This window comes from Neofelis nebulosa, chromosome 4, assembly GCF_028018385.1.
Source record: "Neofelis nebulosa isolate mNeoNeb1 chromosome 4, mNeoNeb1.pri, whole genome shotgun sequence".
Lineage (NCBI taxonomy): Eukaryota > Metazoa > Chordata > Mammalia > Carnivora > Felidae > Neofelis > Neofelis nebulosa.
This window is the reverse complement of record NC_080785.1, coordinates 155,799,292-155,824,615: the sequence shown is the minus strand read 5'-3', so window position 1 is coordinate 155,824,615 and position 25,324 is coordinate 155,799,292. Positions and strand designations below refer to the sequence as shown.

Genomic DNA, 25,324 nt, shown 5'->3' with positions numbered 1-25,324 from the left:
CCAGTGTAGTTCCAGGCACACAGTGGGTGGTTGTTCCGGATTAACAGAGTGGCAATTACCGGTTGGGGGGGCCGTGGCCATGACTGTGTCCGTGATCAATGGGGGGCAGGTAGGAGTCCACAGGCAGCAAAGCCTTGTCTCCAGACATTCACAGAGGGGCCCAGAGGTGGCGCTGAGCAGAAGCAAGAGGAATGTGCTGGCCACACCTGTTTGGTCTTCAGTCCCTGCCAGATTCCACAAAGTTGTGTCCAAAGGCCCCAGCTTTAATGGGGCTAGGGGATGGAGGGACAAGGGTCAGGGAGAGGTCTGAGAGACCCTCAGGGTGGCAAGGTCACCCTGATGAGGTGGCACCTGAGGCAGGAGGTACTAGGTGGGATGGGGGAAGAGGTGAAACCCCGGGGTAGGACTCCCAGCACTTCTGGTCAAGGACAGCGCCTGCGCCTGGCCTCTCTGAGCCTGCTTTCTCTTCTATAAAAGGGAACTGTGCTAGAGGCCCTGGACTGGAGAGGCAGGTGAAGTCAGATGCCAGGGGAGACTGTGACTTGACCCTAGAAAGGTTACCAATCACCCTGTAGGGAACAGTTTGGGGGGAAAGTGCGGGGTGGAAGGCTCTGAGGGGGGCAATGGGGCAACAATTCTGAAGAGGAAGGGGGCAGGGCCTGTAGGGATAAAGGCAGGATCAGGAGAAGCCACAGAGAATTTTATTCCAAGGGGGCGCAGCAGCAGAGGGACAGCAGATGACAACAGGGTGTGGGGAGGGCAGCAGGGCGGTGTCCTTGAGGCTGGATGGTGGGAGTGACGAGGGCAAGGAGAAGGGAGTGGAGAGATGGTGGGGTGTAGGCCCAGGGCTGGTGGGCAACACTGCGTGGGCCACTGGGGTGAGCTGCTGACCCTCTTGGTAGCCCCTCCTGCCCCAAGTCCTCCCAGATGCTCCCTAGGCAATCCCACAGCCAGCGGGATTCCTCACTACCCCCAGCCGGAGAGCTAAGCCTGGCACACAGCAGGTGCTCAAAAAGTACTTCAACTGCACACACATGAATTCTGCTGCCTCTTGTCTCTGGAGACTGTGGCTCTGGGGCTGTGGAGGCCCCATCCCACTCATGCCTCCCAAGCCCTCTGAGAGGGCCTCTGTGGCACAGAGCGCCATCGCAGTGCCTGGCAAATGGGCGGGGCTTTGAGAACTACAACAGCCAGAGCTCAGGAAGTCCCTCAGATGCCGCCGATCTGCCGGGGTCTGCCCTACATGGGCGCCGAGTAACAACGTGCCAGGCCTTTCTTGGTACCATGCTCTCCTCACACAGTCGATCACACCTCCCGGTATTGAGGCCTTCGTGCAGTCCTCTCCCATCAGGTTCTTGGCCTGGCCACGTGGCTGGCCTTGACCAATGGAGCATCCGCAGTGTGAAGCAAGAAGAGGTCGGATGGGCACAGGCACACGGGGGCTGCCCTCTGGGCACCCGGTCACCAGGAGAAGCCTAGGCCGGCCTGCTGGGGAGGCCACGCGGAGGGGAACGGACCCCCTGCTGCTGACGGCACGGGTCCAGATCCAGATGTGTGAGCGAGGCCACCTCTGACTATGAGCCCCTTTGAATTCTGATGAGTGCCAGATAGTTGTGAAGTCCAGAAAAACTGCCCAACTGAGCCCAGCCCAAATCGCAGGACTGTAAGCAGCCAAATGACTAGGGTTGTCAACCACTAAGTTTGGGGACAGTTTGTCATGCAGCAGTAGCTGATTGCTACAACACACATCACTATGCAGCAGCACCCTCTGTTGCCTGCTGAACCACTCTGACGGAAGGGAAAAGCAGAGACCAGAGAGGGGAGGGACTTTCTCAGGGTCACACAGCTGGCCAGCAGTGCAGCGAAGATTCCTGAGCTGGGTGGGTAGCCATCATGCTGGGCTCCGCCTGAGAGAACGCGTGTGAGGAAAACAACCAAACGCGGGCTCCCCTTTCTGTCTTGGCAGGGGGAACACGGGATCGAGACAGGGCCTGCGGCCTGGAGAAGGGGCAGGGAGTTGGCACAGAGAGCACGAGGGAGACGAGGGCTGACCACGTCCTGAGTAGCAGAGGGCTGAAGGTCCCTACCACCCTGAAGCCTCCCACTGATGCAAGTATCCTACAAGCCCAGGGAGAAAGCCCAAGAGGTTAGACGAGCAGGTCCCTTCTTGGACACCGAGAGGGTGGGTTAGTTCAGAGCATGGAGTACAGAGGCTCACGACCCCACTTGACACTGACCTGAGCCAGAGGGGCCAAAGCACCTCCAAGTCTCTTCCGGGATCAAGCTGAGGAGGGCAGGGGTGGTTCGTCAGGGCTGGAACAAAACATGGGCAGCGTCCTTGAGGCCAATGTCAGAGGCCATCGGGCGTGCTCAGTTAGGCTGGAGATGGGTTTGGGTTACCTTCTAGTCCCCTAAGACCCCCGGCCTCGGCCTTCAGGGCATCCTCTGTAAAAATGGGACCAGCCACCCACTTCAGAGGTCGTGGTTGGGACTCATGCAGGACTGGGCACTTCAAACCCGCAGGGCTTGCCAAGAGAAGTGTTAAGCAGCACTTTAAGCTGCTAGAAGCATCTTTCAGAAGCAGGCACAAGCAAGGCACCTAAAGCACTTGGGAAACCATGAATTAAAAATACATGGTACGGGGGCGCCTGGGTGGCGCAGTCGGTTAAGCGTCCGACTTCAGCCAGGTCACGATCTCGCGGTCCGTGAGTTCGAGCCCCGCGTCGGGCTCTGGGCTGATGGCTCAGAGCCTGGAGCCTGTTTCCGATTCTGTGTCTCCCTCTCTCTCTGCCCCTCCCCCGTTCATGCTCTGTCTCTCTCTGTCCCAAAAATAAATAAAAAACGTTGAAAAAAAAAAAAAAATTAAAAAAAAAAAAAATACATGGTACGGGGGGCGCCTGGGTGGCTCAGTGGGTTAAGCGCCCCACTTCAGCTCAGGTCATGATCTCACAGGTCGTGGGTTCGAGCCCCACATCAGGCTCTGTGCTGATAGCTGAGAGCCTGGAGCCTGCTTCCGAGTCTGTGTCTCCCTCTCTCTCTGCCCTTCCCCAGCTCACGCTGTCTCCCTCTCTCAAAAATAAACATTAGGGGCGCCTGGGTGGCTCAGTCAGTTAAGCATCCGACTTCAGCTCAGGTCACGATCTCGCGGTCCGTGAGTTCGAGCCCCGCGTCGGCCTCTGGGCTGATGTCTCAGAGCCTGGAGCCTGCTTCCGATTCTGTGTCTCCCTCTCTCTCTGCCCCTCCCCCGTTCATGCTCTGTCTCTCTCTGTCCCAAAAATAAATAAACGTTAAAAAAAAAAAAAAACATTAAAAAAAAACATTAAAAAAAACTTAAATAAATAAATAAACAACACATAAATAAATAAATAAATAAATAAATAAATAAATAAATAAGGTATGGGGGAGCCTGGGCAGCTCAGTCGTTTAAGCATTCGACTCTTGATATCAGCTCAGGTCATCATCTTGCGGTCATGGGATCAAGCCCCACGCCAGGCTCCACACCGAGAGGAGCCTGTTTGGGGTTTTCTCTCTCTCCCTCTCTCTGCCTCTGTCAAAATAAATAAATAAACTTAAAAAAAAAAAAAAAAAAACAGGTAAAAGCTATGGCTTTTTGAGGCCCTACCGTGCAGGGGGCGCTGTGCACACCACACAGCAAGCTCTGGCCCCAATGGCTTGCACCAACCTACAGCTGGGCAGCCCAAGGCAGGCAGTTCTTTAAAGCAAAGGAGCCCAGATCAACCCATGTCATGCTACCCTCTGTGAGACGATGGCTGCACGTCCATTCTTACACATTCACCAGGCTTTTTTGTTTTTGACAATTCCTGCGTCTCAGTTTTCAGAACAGTAACACAGATTTTTTTTTTTTCTTTCTAAATGTCTGGTGGGGGACAGGCATGCCAGACCCAGTCCCAAACTGCAGGAGCCGGACATATATCAAAGTAGAGTTACAGCTGACAGCACGTGCACATGTGCCCGAGTGCATGTTTATTAAGTTATAATGACAATATGACAAAAACTCTCTCCCCAGGGTGCGAGGACTGTAAGTGCTTTTCATTTTTAGGCCATCTGGTCCTTGGCTTGAAGCCTCCTTCAGCTCCAGGCAACCTCCCCTGCAAGCCTCGCGGGCTCTGTCTCCCTCTTGCTCACCCACTCCAGCCACACTCGCCTCCTAGATGTTCCTCCAACACACCCAGATCACCATCCCCAGGGCCTCTGTCCTCACCGCTGTCCAACCCGGAACCCCCGCCCCGGGCCACCTCCCATCTGCATGGTGCTCAGGCCTCTGCTCCCACCCCCTCAGAGAGGCTCCCACCTCCCTTTTCTTCTTTTGCACATCTGAAATGCTCGTCTGTTCCACGTTTACCTGGTTGCCATACACCTCCCTGTGAGACCACGAGTACATGCGTATTGGCCACCGCTGCATCCCCGGTGCCCAGCCCAGGGCCGGGCACACAGCAGAGCTCAGGACCTGGGTGCTGGGCGGCTGAACTCTCCCGTTACAGACGCCAAAGGACGAGAGGAAGCCACCAGGCACCATGAGATGAGGAAAGGGAGCTGTCTAAGGAGTGAGAAACAGCAGTTCCTGGCTGAGAAGCAAAGGTCCTTACAGCGAGGAGGCTGAGAGCAGGAGCGGGTGGTCCCGGAGCTACCTGTGGCTCTGGGCGGCAGCATTCATGTGGTCCCGGATGCTGATGGCCTGTTTCAGAAGACCCTCCACGCTGCGGAAGTAGACGCTGCTGTCAACAAGGTTCTTCACAGCACTGAAATGGGAGGATGGACCCAGTCGGTGCCACCCCGCCTTACCCTCCCCTCCCTGCGCCTGCCCATGTAGCCTCCCAACCAGAGGTTGGTGGGGGCGCCTGCACGGGCTCAGTGCTCAACAGGCACCCCAGGGATTCTGTGGGCTTATCCTGGGTTTAAAGTTTTGATTTCCCTGCCACACCTTGATGACATCTATGCGACAGAGCGCATGATGGCCAGAAGCAGCTAATTTTTTGAAAGTTTTTATTTATTTATTTATTCATTTAAGTAATCTCTACACCTGACGTGGGGCTTGAACTCACGACCCCAAGATCGATAGCGAGTCACATGCTCTTCCGAATGAGCCAGCCAGGCGCCCCGGGTGCAACTTTCACATCCTGCTGCTAGACCACCTAATGTTTTGAAGAAGCGATAAACGTGTAAAAATGGCCTTTTAGATAACCTATTCCTGCCTCTGAAGGAAGCTTATCAACTCAACTGTGAAGAGCTCTGGAGGTGAGCTTAGAGGGAACCAGAATAACTCACTACTAATTAAGGGGACACCACTGCCAAGCTGTGCTAGCCTCTGGTGTTGGTGCCAGACTAACAAACATCTAATGAAAATGCCCCTTCCAACAGCACAACAGTAAAATATTCACCAGGCCACCCAGGGCCCTGCTAATGCCAGCAACTCACCTGCATAGCATCTGCAGTAAAAATAAAAGTGTCATTTTAAAGCTGTTCTGTTAAAGACAAAAAACTCACTCCTATTTATTATCAGTCAGGGACCGGCTGGAAAACGGCCATGAGATCAAAGCGGGGACTGGGGGGCTATCGCCTGCTCTGTTAGCTTGTTCGTTTTAGCACTACCAAAATGCAGTCAGCTTTTCTAGTGTTTGCCCACCTGGATGAAAAGCTTGTTTTTATGGGAATGCAAACTGGTGCAGCCACTCTGGAAAACGGTATGGAGGTCCCGCAAAAAATTAACAATAGAACTACCCTACGACCCAGCAATTGCCCCACTAGGTATTTATCCAAGGGATACAGGTGTGCTCTTTCGAAGGGACACATGCACCCCCGTGTTTATAGCAGCACCATCAACAATAGCCAAAGTATGGGAAGAGCCCAAATGTCCATCGATGGATGAACGGATAAAGAAGATGTGGTATGTATATACAATGGAGTATTACTCGGCAGTCAAAAAGAATGAATTCTTGCCATTTGCAACTACGTGGGTGGAACTGGAGGGTATTATGATAAGCGAAATTAGTCAGAGGAAGACAAATATCATATGACTTCACTCATATGAGGAATTTAAGATACTAAACAGATGACTATAAGGGGAGGGAAGCAAAAAGAATATAAAAACAGGGAGGGGGACAAAAACAAAGAGACTCTTAAATATGGAGAACAAACAGAGGGTTACTGGAGGGGTTGTGGGAGGGGGGATGGGCTAAATGGGTAAAGGGCTTAAGGAATCTCCTCTTGAAATCATTGTTGCACAATGTGCTAACTAACTTGGATGTAAACTATGAAAAATAAATAAACTATAGGGGGAAAAAACGCTTGCTTTTATAAGTTCCCTCTTGAATAGTTTATCCAATTCAGTATCTATAAATTCTGCATCAACTACGTACAGCATTGTCAACAACCAAAAGGGCTTTTTCATGTCCATAAAGGAAACATGGTCCCTTAGCATAGAGAAATTCACATCTCCCTAGCGAGAAGTGCTCAGAGCTCAGAATACACTGGCCTCATGCTTGCCTCAGCATGGCCCGGTGGAACTTTCTGGAACATGACGGACACATTCTTTATCCGCTGACATGGCTGCTAAGCCCTTGAAATATGGCTAGTGAGACAGAGGAGCTGAATCTTTTATTTCATTTTAATGCATTAAACTTTAAGTGTCACCCGTAGCCCGGACTCCTTCACTGAATGGGGCAGCTGGAGGAACCGGGACAAAGTACAGACTCTGACATGTTCTTCCTTCGACCTGGGCCTTGCTGGTGAGCCCACAGCTGCGCAGGAGCTGTTGGGCAGACATGAGAGAGAAACTCCCATCTGTTTTCTACTCTTTTCTTGAGCTGATGAGGGTGTCGGAGGCCACCGTCCTCAAGAAAATGCCATCCGTCTGGAATGCCTTCTGTCCCAGTGGAGGGGCCAAGGCGGGTGATGGTAGAGCACTGAGCTCAGCACCCTCAGCAGCAGGACCTCCTGTCAAAGAACCTTCGTTCACACAACAGAAACAGGCAAGCAAACCCCACGGTTCCGCAGATTGTACTGCTGGGGTGTGTCCAGCCTCCATGAAAATGACTTAGTCCACGCGAAGGGCAAATGGCACTTCTAAATAAAATTGCCAAACCCGCGAGGCAAACAGAACAAGCCAGGACATTAAGTATAGTCAGGGGAACCAACTGAAGAGGGGGAGGCAAGGCCAGGAAAGGTGCGGTGATGAAAAGAAACACTGGCTACTACTTTTTACTCTGACATACATCTTTCTCTTGGGACTGGGAGGTGGGGAGGGGAGGGGGTGGAATCTGAAGACTTAGAAAAAGCTAAACACAAAATAATAATAATAATAATAATAATAATAATAATAACAACAATAATAATAATTAAATGGTACCCTCACATTCACAGCAGCATTATCCACAGTAGCTAAAATGTGGAAGCAACCGACATGTTCATCGACAGATGGATAAACTGAGGTGGGTCTACACAATGGAATACTACTCAACCTTAAAAAGGAAGGATAATCCAACACAGGCTACAGCATGGGAAGACCTGGAGGACAGCATGTTGAGTGAAAAGGGATGGACAGAAAAGACAAATACTGTCCGACTCCATTTATGTGAGGTCCCCAGATTCATACACAGAACATAGAATGGTGGGTGCCAGGGGTCAGGAGAAAGGGAAGGGGGGGGGTTAGTGTCTGACGGGGAGAGTTTCAGATTTGCAAGATGAAAAAAATGCTGGCAATGGAGGGTGGGGATGGCTGCATGTGAATGTATTTAATACCACTGAGCCGTATACTTAAAAATAGTTAAGGTGGCAAATTTTATGCGTCTGTTATACACTAAAAAAAAAAAATTGGAAAGAAATAAAAATTTAAAAATAATCAGCTGTATTTGTGCTGTGGCCCTCCTCTCAGCTGCCGTCCACCCCGCTGGCCAGTCTGTGGTCCTGGATGTGGGAAGGAAAAGTCCCTTGAGGCACTGGCTCCCTTCCCAGATGGCATCTCCCCTAAACCTTTCCACCCCTTCCTATGACACATGGGGAGGGGCTCCACTCGGGAAGAAGCCTGCCTGAGGCACATGGGGGATGGGCAAATGGTGAGAAGCGCAGGCCTGGATTGGAACCTGCTGTGTGGCCAAGTAAGTCGAGATCCACATGCCTCAACTCAGATGCGTTTGGCAGGAGAAGGTTCACTGGAGAGCTGGCTGAGATGCCCGAGTGCCCAAGAGGTGACCCTGGGGCATACCGGGACAACCCCGGCAGTGGGGAGGCTACAGGGCTTACCTGCAGGCATACTCCACTGTGTAAATGGCTCCCTGGCTCTGCTCCTCCCATCGCTGCATGTCAGCCTGTGGGAGACAGGAAGCTGTTAGCAGGAGGGCTGCTACCTCCACCCTCTCAGTTCCTGGGATGGAGTACCTGATCACCCATCACCATGGCGACAGAGACCAGCCCCCTCCATCCTGATCTTTCCTCCTGAAAATCCCCTCCCTCACCGGTCTGGGCTTTCTGCCAACACGTGGCTACCATGCCTCAGGGCCTTTGCACAGGCGGTTCCCTCGGCCTGGCACATCGTTCCCTCGGGTCCTCATGCGGTTGCTTCCTTCTCGCCATACAAGTGACAACAAATGCACATCCGGCCACCCCCTTCTTCCAAATCCACCCCCAAATCTGTCCACCCATGGCCTCAACCTGTCTCAGTGACCTCGTGCCTCCTTGCTGCTGTCCCAGCCTTGACTCCTCCCCCAACAGCCCGTTCCATGTAGCAGGCCCCAGATCATGAGGTGAGGACTCTGGGGGAGGTCAGTGGCAGGGGTAAGCGGGGCTCACCTTATGCTGGGCCAGCTCAGGCAGAGAGCGGCGCACGTGCTCCTGCAGCCGGTACAGGGCCACGGATGGCTCATTGGCCAGGACATAGACACTCTCAGTGAACTTGTCTGTGACTGGGCCGAGCAAATCAGAAGTTGGGGGCCGGGGTGGGGGGGTGGCAGAGCAAGGGAAGGGCGGCAGAGACACAAAGAGACAAAGCATAAGACTCCTGACTGCTTAATCTGCGAGTCCAGCCAGAGCAGCGAGGGGTGTCCAGTGTCCACTCAGGGGCTGGGTCACCTGTGGTCCCAGTGATGGGTTGAAGGAGATAATCAAGAAAGGCTTCGCTCATCATGATGTTAACACATCCAGTGAACTCATGGTTTTTCCCCTCCCAAGCCCACTTGTAGTAGACACTGCTTCTGTCCACTTGGACCTTCTCACATTCCCTTTATCCCAAGGAATGAATCTGAGACTCTTCTTCGAGGGTCCTACCAGTTACTGGACCTAAAAATGCCTGGAAGCTTAGATCGCTGGGTGGCCTTCAGCCATGACTGACCATCAAGGGGTATTAAAGGCCACATCTCCTGCTGTGTGTTGGGACAACGTGGAGGTGTAAATCATCCTTCTGAGTTCTCCTGAAGCATCAGGCTGAGGATTTGCCCTCAGATCACTCCTTGCTCAGCTTCCCCTATCTCCCCTGTGAAGTTCTCCTGTCCTGGTAAGTTAATTACACAGAAATCCTTACCCCACGTCTGCTTCAACAAATGACATTCCCAGCCAGTCAGTCATCTACACCCTCCCATCCATGACAGATCCTGCTGGTTCTGCCTGAAAACAAAGTCTAAATCTCACCTATTCTTACCACTACACTGCCCACACTGGTCCAGGCATGGCCACCTCTCACCAGGACGCCAGATTCAGCTCCTTCCTGGTCTCCCTGCTTCCGCTCTGCCAACAGTCCAATCTCCAAACAACAGATGGAGTGATCTCCTAATGAACATATCAGATATGTCTCTCCCTTATTTGAAACCCTCTTATGGCTCCCATCAGCCAGAGTGTAAAATCCGCCTAACTTACTACGGCCCATAAGGCCCTGTATGTTCTTCCTGCTGTTAACTTCCCTGCCTTCCTCACCATCCAAGGCACAGTGGCCTCCTGGCTGCTCCTTGGACACTCCCAGTACTGTCCAAAAGAACTTTCTGAGATGACCGAAAGGTTCTATAATCTATAGTGTCCAATAATGTAGCCACTAGGCACATACGGCTGGCTACTGAGCACGTGGCTGAAATGTGAAATACGACTCACAAATTGAATTTTATTTTTTTGTTTAAATTTTAATTCCAATAGAGTTAACATACAGTGTTATGTTAGTTTCAGGTGTACAATATAGTAATTCAATAATTCTACACATTACTCAGTGCTCACCATAAGAATTTTAAGTTTTACCTAACTTTAATTAACTTAAATACCTATAAATACTGTGATCAGTAGCTGCTGTATTGCTGCACAGCTTGTTCTGCCGCTGACCCTCTCCTTCCCCCATGGGCTTCTCTTTATCCCTCATGTCTCAGCTCCTGGGCAAGGCCTTCCCTGATCACCACGCTTAACCGGATGTCACTTCCATCTCATTCTCAACCTCAGCACCTTGTTCATTTCTCTTATAAATTCTCATTCTTTAAATTTTTTTTTCAACGTTTTTTATTTATTTTTGGGACAGAGAGAGACCGAGCATGAACGGGGGAGGGGCAGAGAGAGAGAGGGAGACACAGAATCGGAAACAGGCTCCAGGCTCCGAGCCACCAGCTCAGAGCCCGACGCGAGGCTCGAACTCACGGACCGCGAGATCTTGACCTGGCTGAAGTCGGACGCTTAACCGACTGCGCCACCCAGGCGCCCCTAAATTCTCATTCTTTATTACATTACATTTTTACAAAAAAACAAAAACAAAAAAAGTTAAAGCTTGGATTCTTGAGGGCAGGGGCTTCTGGGAGCCTCAGTTTCCTTAGCTGTAAAAATGGAATAATAGTACCCACCTCAAGGTTTGCTACAGAGATGGACCCCATGCTATGCCCAGTGGAGTGCAGTTAACAAGACAGAGAACTCTGGCGCATCTGGGAGTCAAGGGAGGCTGTGCATGAGTCTGGCTAGTGTCAGTATGTCTAGCTCACTGCAACGCCCTCAGTAGGGTAGAGCCCATCCTGCCACCTCCAAACTGAGTGTACTCTTATCCCTCTTAGGCCTCCTGGTTTGGAAAATGAGCATAAGAGCTTACCCTCCAGTGCTGCTGCAAAAAAGATGGAATGAACTATACTTGCGCCTTCTAAATAATTAACTAGAGGGGTGCCTGGGTGACTCAGTCGGTTAAGCAACCAACTCTTGATTTCCGCTCAGGTCATGACCTCACAGTTGGTGAGTTCAGCCCAGCATGGGGCTCTACGCTGACAGTGGGAAGCCTGCTTGGGATCCTCTCTACGTCTCTCTGCCCCTCTCCCACTTGTGTTCTCGCTCTTTCTCAAAAATAAACTTAAAAATAATAACTAGAAATAACGTGTGTCATAACAAAAACCTTTATGATTTAACAAGTCTGTGGCGTTTGGTAATTTGTAACTATGTGACTTACAAATATTCGATGTTAACGTAAACCTAAACAAATACGTAACCGTATACGGAAGTAACACGCACAGCGATTGCCACGTCACAGGCGTTCTTTCAATGCACTACAAATAGCAGGTCACTGAATTCTCACAACAAACCTATGGGGGCAGGGAGAGACTATTATACTTCCCATTTTACAGATGACAAAATCGAGGCACGGAGACACTCTATAAAGGTTTTTAAACTAGCCAGCGGCCGAGCCAGGATGCAATGGTGGTCCAATTAGTTCCCCCGCATGCTCCCTCCAAGCCTTTGCCCCCTCCTGCACTCTGTCAGGTCACCCTTCTGTCCAGCCCGGGGCTCAACACAACCTTTCTTTCCCTTGAGTTGCATCTCCGGTTCCTCCATAACGACCGCGTACAGATTCCGAGGACCGGAAGCGGAAGTCCGGCTATGGGGAAGGCTTCTCAAACCTTCCCCTACGAAACCAGACGCCGTGGTGCTCCAGTTCCGGTGCCAATTGGCCTGCCGTCCTCACTACTTCGTGTACCTAGACTGGAGAGGAACCCTGAGTGAGAGACTGGGGGAAGGAGGCAAACCAGTAGACGGGTGAGGAAGGGGCGGAGACCCCCTGAAGCTCCAGGAGGGACACCCAAGCAGGAAGGGGCAAGGGCACCCTCCCTTCACGAACTCCCTTTTCCGGGAGCAGACGAATTAGGGAAACGCTGCAAACATTGTCCACTTCGGGCCACATAAACGGCCTCTTTGTACCCTCCTATTGCCATCAGATTCTTGCACATGCTCACACGCCCCCCAGGACCGCAAAGAAGACATTGTTATGAACGGGGGCGACAGTAGTGTTGCCCCTTTAAGTCCCGACACCTCGACTTTTCCCCGCCCACCACCTTCGTACAGGAGAGAGCCCCGCCCGCCCTGAAGCAACTGGAGCCTAGCGTCTCCCCCAGGAAAAACTTATGGGTGGAGCTGGGGGGTGGTGACGCAAGACTGTCTCAATGAAATCCTCTGAGCCCTCTGAGGCTCCACCCATCCCTTCAGACCCTGCCGGGCTCCCTCCAGAGCTGCCTGGACAAGAACGCGCAGGCGCAACAGCATTGCTTGGGCCCCAGCGGAAACCACGCCCCTCCCCCAAGTCTTAAAGGGCCAGTAGCAGCTTCTATTGCTCTTGCCTTTCGGCACTTTTGGGGAGGCAGGGTGCGCAGGCGCAGTGGGGTGCTCTGAGGTGGGGGTAGCGGTCGCGTATCAAGTTGCTCTCTGTCCCGGCAGAAGAAACCAGGGCGCTGAGGATCCAGGTTCCAGCTTGCTCCCTCCTATATCAATTGAAGGAGAAAAGTTTGCGAATTGGGCCCCCAAGTTTTGGGGGACCCGGACTTGCGGCGTGGGGTGACAGACGAGGCTCGTTAGAGGTAAGTGGACCTTTCGGATCTGTTTGGGAGGGGCCGGTGGGATGCGACCGATCACACTTTGTTGAGCAGTCACTTATTCCGGGGACCCCCCCCCCACCACGCAAGAAAAAAATAACTACAGTGAACGTTTTTTAAGCTCTGCCCGTGTATCAGGCCCCCAGCTTTGCTATGTACAGGCACGGTGCTAAGACCTCATTTCCCCATTTGATTAATGAGGAAACTGAGGCTCAAAGAAGTTAAGTCATGTGCCCAAGTGCTCACAGCTTATAAATGATGGGATTCGAACCCAGATAGCTGAACCCATTTTAAGTAAAGCATGTTGTATGTGCCCTGGTAGTGGGGGAGGAATGAGCCTGAAAAGCAGTTGGACTGTGGTTTTAACTTCCCGCTGAGCTTGAGTTTACCCACCCTTCCTGTGAAAGGCCCGGTATGCTGTTGGTGCCTACTTAATAGGAGTTGTTGATAATTAGCTGTTATCTTTTGGCGCTTCTGCCAGCTTCCCCCATGGAGCCCACCCAGCCGGCAGAGGACCTCAGTCTGACCCAACAGCTCCCCATCCCAGAATTTGGGGACCCTGAGGACCCCAGCGATGAGGCCCCCGATGGCTCAGACACTGTGGTGCTCAGTCTCTTCCCCTGCACTCTGGAGCCTGGGAATCCTGAACCGGATGCTGGTGCCTCCTCACCGCAGGGTAGGTAGGATATTTCCCCTGGACTCCTGCCTCTGGGATGCAAGGACAATGGAATGTCAGGCTCAAGACAGGACCTCTGTCTTTATGTTCCATTACCCAGAATGTGTCTTCCCTCTCCACCCAGTGAGGAATTGCTTTATCTGTATATATATGATGGCTAGATCCCCATAACATAAAAGTTGCTATTTTAACCAGACTTGCATACCATTCAGTGGCGGTAAGTACATTCACATTGTGCATAAGCCCCCCACCCCCACTCTCTCTGTTGTTCCAAAGCATTTCCATCACCCCAGAAGGAAACCCAGTCCATCCCTCCTCCCCTAGCCCCTGTCAATCACTAATCTTTCTGTCTCTATGGATTTCCCTGTTCTGGATATTTCATATAAATGAATCCTACAACATGTGGCCTTTGGTGTCTGCCTTCTTTCATTCAGCATGATGGGTTTTTTTCATTGTTTTAAGTTTGATTTATTAAGTTTGATTATTAAGTAATCTCTACACCCCATGTGGGGCTTGAACACATGACCCCGAGAACAAGAGTTGCATGCCCCTCTGACTGAGCCAGCCAGGCGCCCCTCGGCATGATGGTTTGGAGGTTTGTCTGCATTTGCAGCATGTGTTGGTGCTTCATTCCTTTTATGACCCAATAATATTCCATTCCAGACCACATTTCTTTTATCCATTCATCCATCGATGGACCCTTGGGTTCTTCCTCTTTAGGTGATTGTGACTAGTGTTGCTGGTACATTTATGTACCGGTGTTTGTCTGAACAGTTGATTTCAGCTTTTGGGGGTAGATACCTAGGAGTGGATTGCTGGGTCAGATGGTGATTCTGTTAACCCTATTAAGGATCCAAGGATTTCTTTTTGTTTTGTTTTGTTTTTTTTTGAGAGAGAGAGAGAGAGAGCATGAGCAGGGGAGGGGCAGACTGAGGGAGAGAGAGAATCCCAGGCAGGCCCTGCACTCTCAGCGCAGAGCCTGATGTGGGGCTCAAACTCACGAACTATGAGATCATGACTTGAGCTGAAATAGACCAACTGAGCTACCCAGGTGCCCCTCAAGGATTTCTTTTGACTGGAGTCCTTGAACACGTCTAATTCAGTCCCTCCTGGGGCCTTGGTCCCTGCTGTTCCCCTCTGTGTGGAACATTCTACGTCTTCCCAGGGCTGGTTTCTTCATCTGGCCAAGCTCTCAGTTGGTATCACCTCCTCAGAGTGGCCCTCCCTGACCATCGTGTCTGAAATGGACTCACCCCTGGCCCTCCCCTCTTTCCACTCTCTTCTACCTCCTTCTTTTTTTTTTTTTTGTTTTAAGGATACTCTTTTTTTTCTTAAGTTGTTTATATATATTTTTTTTTAATGTTTTTATTTATTTTTGAGACAGAGAGACAGAGCATGAGCAGGGGAGGGGCAGAGAGAGAGACCCAGAATCCAAAGCAGGCTCCAGGCTCTTAGCTGTCAGCACAGAGCCCGACACGGGGCTCGAACTCACAGACTGTGAGATCATGACCTGAACTGAAGTTGGACGCTTAACCGACGGAGCCGCCCAGACGCCCCATTTTCTTAAATTTTTTTTAACATTTGTTTATTATTGCGAGACAGAGAGACACAGAGCGTGAGCAGGGGAGGGGCAGAGAGACGGGGAGACACAGAATCCGAATTAGGCTCCAGGCTCTGAGCTGTCAGCACAGAGCCCGACGCAGGGCTCAAACTCACAAACTGCGAGATCGTGACCTGAGCTAAAGTCAGTCGCTCAACCAACTGAGCCACCCAGGTGCCCCTCTTCTACCTCCTTCTTATTTCTCCTGAACACTTATTTCTCTCCTTCTGTCTGACTCCCCCCTCTTGTCGATGTACCCCTTGAGGGCAGGGACTATGTATCGTTTGCCCAGAACATCGCCAGGTGTAGAGGAGAAAGGTGCACCCGGGTATCCAGGAGGGCAGAGTGAGTGAATGGTGGAGTGAGGCACTGTCTTTGGTAGCTCTGAACCCCGAGGGTCTGGTCTGAAGCCTCAGAGACATACTAGGAGCAAACTGAGGCCCTTCCTCTCTCTTCCAGGAGGCAGCTCCCTGAAGCACTCCACAACCCTCACCAACCGGCAGCGGGGGAACGAGGTTTCGGCCCTGCCAGCCACCCTCGACTGTAAGTGGGCCTCCAGTCCCTAAGGCGGGGAGGGGTAACAGGTGCTAGTAGGTAGCAGGGGCCGGGAGGAGCAACTCTGGATGGGGTAAACTGAGGCATGGAGCAGGGATGGGACAGGTGAGGACTCTGCCTCTCTCTGGCCCCTAGCCCTGTCCATCCACCAGCTCGCGGCCCAGGGGGAGCTGAGCCAGCTGAAGGAGCATCTGAGGAAAGGTGTGTGTCCACACCTGTGGTGTGTCCGAATGTGTCTGACCACACGCGCTGGTGTGTGCATGTGGGTACTGAAATGACCGGAGTCTCCACAAATGGGCCTGTGTCCACCCGTGTGCTCCCCCTCGTGTCTGACCCCAGCCACCTGCCCTGTCCCTGCTCCCACAGCGCTGGGGAGAGTGGGCAGGGGTGCATCCCAGTGGTACCACCCCCCTCCTGCCAGGCGACAACCTCATCAACAAGCCGGACGAGCATGGCTTCACCCCCCTCATCTGGGCCTCCGCCTTTGGAGAAATCGAGACTGTCCGCTTCTTGCTCGAGTGGGTGCGTCCCAGCCCAGCTGAGGGCTTCCCAGGAACTTGAGGGTGGGCTGGGGTCTCGTCCGAGTCTGCTGGTGCCATGTCTATAAGAAGGGGCTGCCATGGGTACCCCAGGATTCCAGGGGATGCCCCCACCCATCCCATCACCACTGTCTCTATTCCCCCTACCACAGGGTGCTGACCCCCACATCCTGGCCAAGGAACGGGAAAGCGCCCTGTCCCTGGCCAGCATGGGCGGCTACACAGACATTGTAGGGCTGTTACTTGAGCGTGATGTGGACATCAACATCTACGACTGGGTGAGGCACCACCCACTGGCCCTGGGCACCTTGCAGGGTACCAGGCCTGCTGTGGGTGCTGAGAACACAAGACAGCCTTCTCTGAGCCTTACAGAGCTCCTAGTTTGCGGGGAGGGCAGCCGACACAGAAACAGCTGAAATGTAGTGAATAGCACTGTAACGGCAGACACACAGGCAGCGGCAAGAGCCCGGAAAGTGGCCTCCAGAGTCCAGGGAAGTCGAGGAGGGTTTCCTGGAAGAAGGGGTACCTAAGCTAAGACCCAAAGGGGGAACGAGGCCAGGTGTTGAGCAGGAGGAAGAACCACATTAAATTGGAGGGCTGGGGGTGTTGTGAGAATTTGGAAAAGACAGGATGTCGGTTGCCCTTGCCCCTGCCTTTGACAGAATGGAGGGACGCCACTGCTGTACGCCGTGCGTGGGAACCACGTGAAGTGCGTAGAAGCCTTGTTGGGTAAGTGGGAGTAGCAGCTGGCCCTGGGGGCCTCAGAGCCCCAGCTGGCCCCACAGGAACCCTGAGGGCCAGGGAGGGGTCCAAACTCTGCTCGAACAGCTCTTGGGATGAACGGTCACTACCTGAGTTTCCCAGAGGATTGATCTGGGGACAGGAGATGGTAGGATAGTACAGGGGTCTGGCTCACCGGATTGAACACCCACACCCTTCATGCCTCAGGGACCCTGGAGGTGGGGATTCTATTGGCCACATTCTTCAGAGAGCTCAGGTTCTCATCCAGGCCTATAAGGGCAACCAGCAGACCTGTGGCTATACCGTGAGGGATCACTGGATCTCCCAAGTTTCCATGCCCCATTCTGGGCTCCCAGCCCCGCTGCCTCTCCAGTAATACCTGCTTTGCTCTGCAGCCCGAGGAGCCGATCTCACCACTGAGGCTGACTCCGGCTATACCCCAATGGACCTTGCCGTGGCCCTGGGATATCGGAAAGGTCAGCCTGAGACACACAGGGCAGTGACAGTGTGCCGTAAGCAGGTGACCACAGAGGGGTACACAGGACATCCCTCTCAGATGTCACATGCTAGCGTTGAGAGTGTTCACATTAGCAAACACGTGGTGCCACTGTGTACTCACCTGGGCGTGTGCGGGAGGCTGACGTGTGTCAGTGACTGGGTTCATGATGAGATACACAGGCACTGGGAGGCCCAAAGGGAGGGAGGATGGGATTCAGGCTGGAGGAACCAGGCTGGAGGATGGGATCCTTGCAGAGGCCTTGCAGGATAAGGATGCCAAGAAGGAGGGGCCAGGCCACAGAGGGTCACTGAAGCCAGCCCTCTCCATGGCAGGACGTGGGTGTAAGTAGGGACCATAGGCTGACCCCAGTTTGTTCCCCACTTCCCCCTTCAGCTTCCCCATCCACAAAATGGGGAGATCCTAATAGAACTGACCCCTTGGGGTCATGGAGAGATTGAGGGCCTGGGAGATTTCTCCTCCTTCCTTCAAGTTTTATTCCATTTGGGACAGAAGTCATTCCTCACAGCCCCTCTTATCCTTTCATAAAAGTCACCAGTCGAGAATTTTGTTTGGTAAAGATTTTTTTTTTCTTTTTTTTACTCTAAAAAGCCTCCAAAAATGCATTTTTACAGACTTAGGGGAAATTGAGTTTCCTGGCGTGGGGGCCTCAGTCTTCTCAGCTGTACTCTGGGAAGGGTGTGGATTTCCCCGCATATGAATTAGGTCCTCCAGGACTTGGAGATCCCCGTTCGTTCCCTGAGAGGCGGGTGCAGTTCTCATGCTGGGACACCCCGGCTCATCCCCCAAAAGAGGTGTACAAATGGCCTCTGTCTCTGCAGCCTGCATTTGATTCATGGCCCACCTTTTCCCTTTCCTGTTTCCAGTGCAACAGGTGATCGAGAACCACATCCTCAAACTCTTCCAGAGCAACCTGGTGCCCGCAGATCCTGAGTGAAGGCTGCCTGCTGGGGACTCAGATACTCAGGGAACAAAACAGTTGACGCAGAGCTGGGGGAACCCAGAACTGGCTTCAAAGGCAGCTCCTGGACAGACAGTGGGAGGGGATCCTTCCCAAGAGGAACCAATAAACCTTCTGTGCATAACCTGAAGGACTTCACTGTGATTCCCCAAGGGCTTCCTGGAGGAGTTAGTTAGTACTCAGTGGCCTCACGCCCTCTCCCCCAGCACGCGCAGGTGGTAGATGACAATTCGGCCAAAAAAGTCAGCGGCGTCCTCAAATGTCACCTTCAGCCGGTCCACCTCGGCAACTGGCACAGGGAAGGTGTGAGCATAGGCAGTCAAGGGAAATAGGTAGTTCATCATTTCCCATCTGGCAGCCCCAGCTTAGACACCACCAATGTGCTGGGTGACCGGGCACACTGTGAGCCCTTCTGAGGCTCTCACGCAGAACCGGTTACCATCAGCTCATTTTACAGATGGAACAATGGAGGTCCAGAGCCCACTTGCTCAAGGTCACATACCAGGGCCCACGGTTTTCAGAGGCACAGACCACCACCCCCGCCCCTCCCCAGAGGCCCAGGAAGGATATCTGAAGTGAGTTGTTGTCCTCAGGGTAGAAGTCCACAATCTTGCTAAGAGCCTCATTCCCCTGGGAACCTGCAACAGAGAAAGGGGCAGGTTGTGAGGCTGGGGTGCCCTCTCCAAACCCCCACCTTCCAGAGCCCTCCAGTACCTTCCAGGTGACCCCGGCGACTGGAGAAACCCCCCTGGAACTGGATCTGCAGCTGGGAGACACGGACGCGCTGAGGAAACTCTAGTATCACCCACTGGGAGGGGCCCTGGAGACAGGGAAACTGAGGCTCACAATCTGTCCAGGCTCAGACACAGCCTGCTATGTGTGTCTTATTCCCACAGTCGATGGGGGGAGAGGTGGTGCGAGGGGCAGTTGGCACACGTTCCCTCCGTGACCAACTCTACTGTGCCCAGCTGGAGTGCTCCTTAGTTCTCAAGGCACCCTGGACTCCTGAATCTGATTCACAGGATGGGTGGAGGGTCCAGGGAGAGGTGCCTCACCTGGTCCGAGTTCCAGCACGTTTCCTCATTCTGATCGAACAGATGCTTCTTTCCAAACTGCCGAGTGTTGCGATTCAGCACTGAACTCACCCTGGAGGCACCAGAATAAGAGCGAAAAGACTGGCTAAACCCAGCGCCGAGGTCCCGCCCACCGGTGGGCCCGCCCCCTCCTCGCCTCCCGCTTACCCCGGCACCCCCAGCTCGGTTAACCCCGGGCTCAAGGGCCACGCCCGCCACTGCCCGTCCCCAGGGTCTCACCTGCTCACTGTCTCTGGACAAACCAAAGAGTGGGTCATCCCGGCTCCACAAAGCCTCGCAGGGCTCAGCCGGTGTAGCCGGTGTGCGTATGCCGACGCCAACGCAGCCACAGCCGTTCGACCTTGACCACGCCTCAGAGTCTACAAAGGTTTCAAAGAAACTGCAGTGACCCGCGGCTAGATTCTCACAGCAGGTTCAAGTAAGGGAAACAGGTTTCCTGTGGGTTTCCGGGGGTCGCTCGGACTCCGAGCTTCAGTCTCTGCGAACAGCTCTGAGAACCAGAGCAGGACCCGGAACCACGAGGACACTGCGCAAGCGCACTGTGACTCAGACCTGCCCCTCCCATGCTCTCAGGGCAGGCTGCAATTTGAACCCCGCCCCTCCGCGCCCGCCTCTTAAAGGGCCTTCATCCAGTACTGAGTTTTCTTTCGGAGCTGGAGGAAGAAGGGAGGCACCTGAAAGAATTGTTTGCCAAGTTGTGTGCGGGGCGCCGTCTTCTGGTGCCTGCGGGTATAGAGCAGGGTATAGGGTATGGGAAGTCTGAGAGACTTCCTATAACGATATCTCCCTACCTGGGGAAGTCAGCCAAAACCCATTCCGTAACTGCTAATGCTGCCGAGCGCTTCATTGCCTCCCAGGGACCAAAGGAAGAGTTGAGAAAGAGGCCACGATGAGCGAGTCTTTGTCAGCCTCGTGTATCCCAGCTGCAACACAAGAGGCTTAGCCTCCAAATCTTTCTTCCTAGTAAATGCTGCCTGGGACAGGCTTCATGGAGGAGGGGGCGTGGGAAGTGGGTTTTGAAGGATGAACTGGGGGGAAGGAGGGGGTTGGCCATACCAGATTGCACAAAGGCTAAAGATTTGGTTCACTGATTCACTAAACAAGAATTCACTCCCTGCTGCCCAGCCCTGTGCTGGGTGGTGCTGGGGACTGTGAGAAGCCTCAGCGAGAAGCCTCCTCCATACCTGAGGAGCCCTCAATTTTGGTAAGACAGAGCTACACACACACACACACACACACACACACACCATGCAGTCAGGGCTGAGCCAGACATAGGGCTGGGAGACCAGAGGCTCTACCTGGAGGAAGGGCTTCCTGGGATAGGGGATCTTGTGTCTGTACCTTAGTGGGTGGGCAGGAATTCATCAGGGTAAGAAAAATGGGGGGAGATTTGTCCGGCAGGGAAAACAGCATAAGTAAAGGCCTGGTTGGGAGAAAGACCATGAATCTGAATAAAATATGTGGAGCAAAATCCTGCTGAGCCTGAAGGTGTTTGAGAAAGGGCAAGACACCATCCCATCGGCATGAATGGAGGGTTCTGAGACAAACAGCTACTGGCAGAAGGCTGCAGGTTCCTGGCTTTAGCTGAATGGTCTAGAATCCAGCCCCTTTCTTCAAGGGCTAGGGGAATGGCTCTCCTGGCATCCTGCTAGCATCTTCCCAAGCCCACTCCAGTAAGGGGGTGGGGGTGGGCTGGCTGGGAAACTGGGACACCACCGGAAGGGCTGCCCCATCAGCCCCTGCCTGCCAGGACTTCCTGCATTCAGCCATGGCCTGGTGCCATCTAGACCTGGCTCTGCTGGTCTCAGTGCTGGGGCCAGGACTGCGGATGGCAGAAAAGACCTCTTTACCCCCCAGAGGAAGGTGGGAAAAGCATGGACCCTGGAGGGTCCAGATCCAGTTTAAATCCTGGCTGGGTCACTCACTTACTGGCCATGTGATCTTGGACAAGCATGTTGACCTTTCTGGGCCTCAATTCCTTCATCTGCGAAATGGAGGGAATTCTGTTTATAGGACTGCTGGAGAATTTGGTGGGCTCTTTGGGCTGACACATAACAACAGTGGCTGACCTTTGTTGAGAGCCCACCTTGTGTTTGACTTGAAACCACATTTTGCTGGTTGTTCATCCACTGGTTCATTGAACTTGCTGTGCTGGTCCATGTCACTTCCATTTTATAGCTGAGGATATATATACCCAATGGCCCCCAGGGAGGATATTCATGGCCTTAGCCACCCCCCCCCCCCACCAGCGCCACTCCTGGTCTTGGCATGGAGCCACCTTGCCCACTGGTATGAGGCCAGCTCAATACCCTCTTCCCGCCTCCTCACCCCACTGGCGCCTGGGCATGAAAGAGCCTCCTGTTTCTCCAGGGAATTAGCAGCTCTAAGCTCCCAGCAGGGCAGCCAAAAGTGGTCCATTCATTTGCCTGAGTGAGGAAAGACCAGGCACTCCCTCCCCCCCCTCACCCAGAGGATGGAGCAGAGGAAGCTCTGGAAGAGCCAGGAGCTGCAACCCTGGTTCACTGAAGGAAACTGAGGCACAGAAAAGCAAAATCATTTGGCTAAGTTCATCCAGGGGGAGAAGGATTCAAATCCCAATCTGACTCTGGCGTTCTCTCCACGGGCTGAGTTTTGCATTTGTCAAAAGAGGCAATAGAGGCTCAGAGAGAGTCAGGTATTTGCTGAAGTCACACAGCAAGTATGGGTCAGCAGGGACTCTCCCTGGGGATGCAGCCCCACCCATGGCAAAAACCAGATCCCACTTCTCATGTGTTTGTTATGCTGGAGCAGGGCAGGGAAAGGCCTTCAGATAGCTTCAAGCCTTGGTTCCCTCTGGGGGATCAGTGTAATGGTTGCCTCAAGGCTCCAGCCTGGAGAGTATGTGGGGGTGGAGGTGACAGTTCCGTGACTCGCAGCCCCCAGTGGGGCAGGTCCAGGCCTGATTTTTCTGCCAGGGTCTGCCTGGGTTCAACAGGGCCCACCTCAGAGTAGATGGATGCCAGCTGGACTTGTCAGTCCTGGGAGGGTGCAAACCTGGGAGCCTGGGCAAGTGGAGGTGACAGAAGTAGGGGTGGTGGCGGTGGCCAGGCATCCTGGAGGTGATCTCATCAAGGGACCGCCCCCCCGCCCAGGGCCACTACAGGGGGAGTGATGAATGGTGAGCATGAGTGGCTGTGTTGTGAGGTTGGACCCAGGAGGACTATATGTCTCCGTGTTGGTGCCCGTGTGCTTAGCGATCATACTTGGGTGCTAGCGATCATAGTTGGGTGCTAGATGTGCCCACAGCTGTAAACATGGTTGAGTGTGAACAATGTGGGGCACATGTGGGCTTGTTTGTGACTACCAGGAAGGCTAAGGTACTGCAGGGCATGTATTCGACCGTGAAGGGACTAGAGGTGCGGTTTGAATCACAGCTGTGAGTTTGGTTGTGCAAGAGGCATGACGTGTGTGCAGCCACATGAGGTCGTATGTGGTCTGTGTGACTTACGTGTGGCCTTGTCTCATGTGGTTGTGTATAAACCACCTGTGCGCTCACTGTGTGCCTGGGGTGTGACTGTGGGTTAGTGGTTTGTTGGGGTCATCGTGTGACACACGTGAATGCGGTTGCGTGTGTCATGTCCGTGTGTCACCTTGAGTATGTTAAGAGGTGCTTTGGAGGGACACTGTCCACCCTTGAGATCCAGCTCTCCTGGTGGGTCCAGCGTCCCTGCTCCTGCTCTGGCCCACTAGCCCCCTCCCTTGCTCCATCCCCCAACTTGCTTCTCAGCCCCTGGCCTGGGCCCCAGTGTGGGGGGCACAGAGAAGGCACTCAGGGCTGGCGGGGGGTGGCTCACCCAATCCCAGTGCAGGCCTATAAATAGCTCTTTGAGCCCAGCAGATTCCCAGGCAAGGTTGCCTCATTCAAGCCCCCAGCAACAGCCTGCCTCCCCCACCGCCCTGGGCCCCAGGCCAGCCCCTCTAAGCTCAGCCCTGGCGCTGGCCAGGGGGACCTAGGGGTGGAGAGGAGGGGGTGGAGAGAGGTGGGGGCAGTCAGGAGTGGGGGTCAGCTTGGCTCTGAGGCCATGAACCTAGACTCCCACTTGACCAGTACCTATATTGTACAACCTCAGGCAGGTGGTCCTGTGCCTCTGAGCCTCAGTTTCTCCAGCTGGAAAATGGGCAGCAGCATGATAGCAGCTTATGTGTTTACTTCCTGTTTCATTCTCCCAGCAACCCTGTAAGATAAGGAGTCTTAATTATCCTCCTTTTTTAGACAAGGAAACTGAGGCACAGAAAGACAAAATGGCTGGTCCAGAGTCACTCTGTTAGGAGTGGAAGGTTTGAGCCCTGAACGTGTGGAAACAAAGCTGCCTGGATCCCTTACACATGACACAATGCGACCCCGGACCCCCGGCTCCCCCACCCTAACCAATGCTGCCACAATCACCCCCTCACCCAGCCTGTCAACTGTGGACACTCATGTCAATGTGATCCCTGACCTCCAGCTTTCCTCTGTGATGAGGACTGAACAGTAAGCATAGCTCCCCAGTGTATCATTTTTTTTAAGTTTATTTATGGATTGGGGGGGGTGGTATATGTGCCCATGTAGGAGTAGGGGAAGGGCAGAGAGAGGACAGAGAGAATCCCAAGCAGGTTCCGAGCTGTCAGTGCAGAGCCCAGTGTGGGGCTGGATGCCACAAACCATGAGATGATGACCTGAGCCGAAATCAAGAGTGAGATGCTTAACTGACTGAACCACCAGGTACCCCCTCCCCCACCCCAGTGTGTCACTTTGGCCCCTAGAGCCATCACTGCCCAGTGCATCCCATCCTAAGCTGAGAGACAAAAACCCTGGGAAGGAAGGTGGGGGAAGGGCTGATCTCTTTAAGCTTCTGTCCCCACTCATTTCCATTATTTCCAGCTTTCATTGCGGTAAAGCACACAGAACACAAAATTTACCATTCTAAAGTGTACAATCCAGGGGCATTAATTATATTAACATTACTCTGCAACCCTCACCACTATCTAGTTCTAGAACATTTTCATCATCCCAAAAGGAAACCCAGTACCCACTTGCAGTCACTCTCTATTCCCCTTCTCCCAATCCCTGATAACTACCCATCTACTTTCTGCCTCTGGATTTGTCCGTTCGAAACATTTCACATAAATTGAACCGTCCTGTGGCCTTTTGTGTCTGGCTTCTTTCAATCAGCGTAATGTTTTCGAGGTTCACCCATGTTTAGGGGGTGTTAGTACTCCATTCCTCTTCATGGCTGAATAATATTCCATTGTATGGATCTAGACTTTTTAAGGTTGCGGTCTCCCTGCAAAGACACACACGTGCCCCCTGCCCAAAGCAAAAATATTCCTGTGACAGCAGGACTCCACAGTCAGTGCCCCACAAATGCTGACTGGATAAAGGAATGAATGAAAAGAATGCTATGTTCTGGCTGCAGGCTGCAGCTGGTGGAAACAGCTCCAGGGTGTGACACATCTGGGCTCCAACGCTGGGAGTCTCTTACCAGCTGTGTGACCCAGCGATCTTCCTTTCCTCTCTGAGCCTCAGCCTCCTCTCTCTACATGGGCTAAAACAGCAACTGTAGCCCAAACTGCTTCAAGTGTGAGCCCTAGAAAGTCAGGCAGCCCAGGGTTGGAATCCCAGCTCTGCCCGTCCCCTATGCGTGACTCTGGGAGCTATTTCGTCTCCCCGAGGCTCAGTTTCCACGTCTGTAAGGTGGGACAGGCCCCCCCGCGGGGCGTCTGGGAACATTTAATGTGACTCTTGGGGAAAATGGGCGAACGCGCGGGAAATCAGACGTAGTCTTCCCCTGGGTGGGGTGA

General features: G+C 53.1%; 3 protein-coding genes across 11 annotated transcripts; 1 reads left to right on the top strand and 2 right to left on the bottom strand.

The window, feature by feature from the left end:
• Nucleotides 1-679: 679 nt before the first annotated feature.
• Nucleotides 680-11,898, bottom strand: BORCS8 (BLOC-1 related complex subunit 8). 8 transcript variants are annotated; one of them, XR_009260999.1, is made up of 7 exons: nucleotides 11,754-11,869; nucleotides 9,640-9,777; nucleotides 8,806-8,918; nucleotides 8,260-8,324; nucleotides 4,364-4,760; nucleotides 2,238-2,313; nucleotides 680-1,998 (listed from the first exon to the last, which is right to left on the bottom strand). XR_009260999.1 is itself a non-coding variant. In XM_058727337.1 (7 exons), the coding sequence occupies exons 1-6, from the start codon at nucleotides 11,788-11,790 to the stop codon at nucleotides 2,280-2,282; spliced, it is 498 nt and encodes a 165-aa protein (XP_058583320.1). In that variant the 5' UTR covers nucleotides 11,791-11,869; the 3' UTR covers nucleotides 680-1,998; nucleotides 2,238-2,279. The 8 variants fall into 8 exon arrangements, 4 of the variants coding, with proteins under 4 accessions (XP_058583320.1, XP_058583319.1, XP_058583323.1 ...); XR_009261000.1 differs by having other exon boundaries at nucleotides 680-1,907; XR_009261001.1 differs by having other exon boundaries at nucleotides 4,608-4,760.
• A 661-nt stretch (nucleotides 11,899-12,559) lies between these two features.
• On the top strand, nucleotides 12,560-18,540 carry RFXANK (regulatory factor X associated ankyrin containing protein). Of its 2 annotated transcripts, XM_058727334.1 has the most exons (9): nucleotides 12,561-12,806; nucleotides 13,303-13,497; nucleotides 15,557-15,640; nucleotides 15,788-15,853; nucleotides 16,074-16,174; nucleotides 16,344-16,469; nucleotides 16,854-16,920; nucleotides 17,328-17,408; nucleotides 18,316-18,540. In XM_058727334.1, exons 2-9 carry the CDS (start codon nucleotides 13,311-13,313, stop codon nucleotides 18,384-18,386), a joined length of 783 nt encoding a protein of 260 aa, XP_058583317.1. In that variant the 5' UTR covers nucleotides 12,561-12,806; nucleotides 13,303-13,310; the 3' UTR covers nucleotides 18,387-18,540. The 2 variants fall into 2 exon arrangements, with proteins under 2 accessions (XP_058583318.1, XP_058583317.1); XM_058727335.1 differs by lacking the exon at nucleotides 15,788-15,853 and having other exon boundaries at nucleotides 12,560-12,806.
• NR2C2AP (nuclear receptor 2C2 associated protein) lies at nucleotides 18,315-20,049 on the bottom strand. Its single transcript, XM_058727341.1, has 5 exons — nucleotides 19,724-20,049; nucleotides 19,466-19,556; nucleotides 19,125-19,230; nucleotides 18,981-19,048; nucleotides 18,315-18,715 (listed from the first exon to the last, which is right to left on the bottom strand). The coding sequence occupies exons 1-5, from the start codon at nucleotides 19,759-19,761 to the stop codon at nucleotides 18,599-18,601; spliced, it is 420 nt and encodes a 139-aa protein (XP_058583324.1). The 5' UTR covers nucleotides 19,762-20,049; the 3' UTR covers nucleotides 18,315-18,598.
• Nucleotides 20,050-25,324: the final 5,275 nt, after the last annotated feature.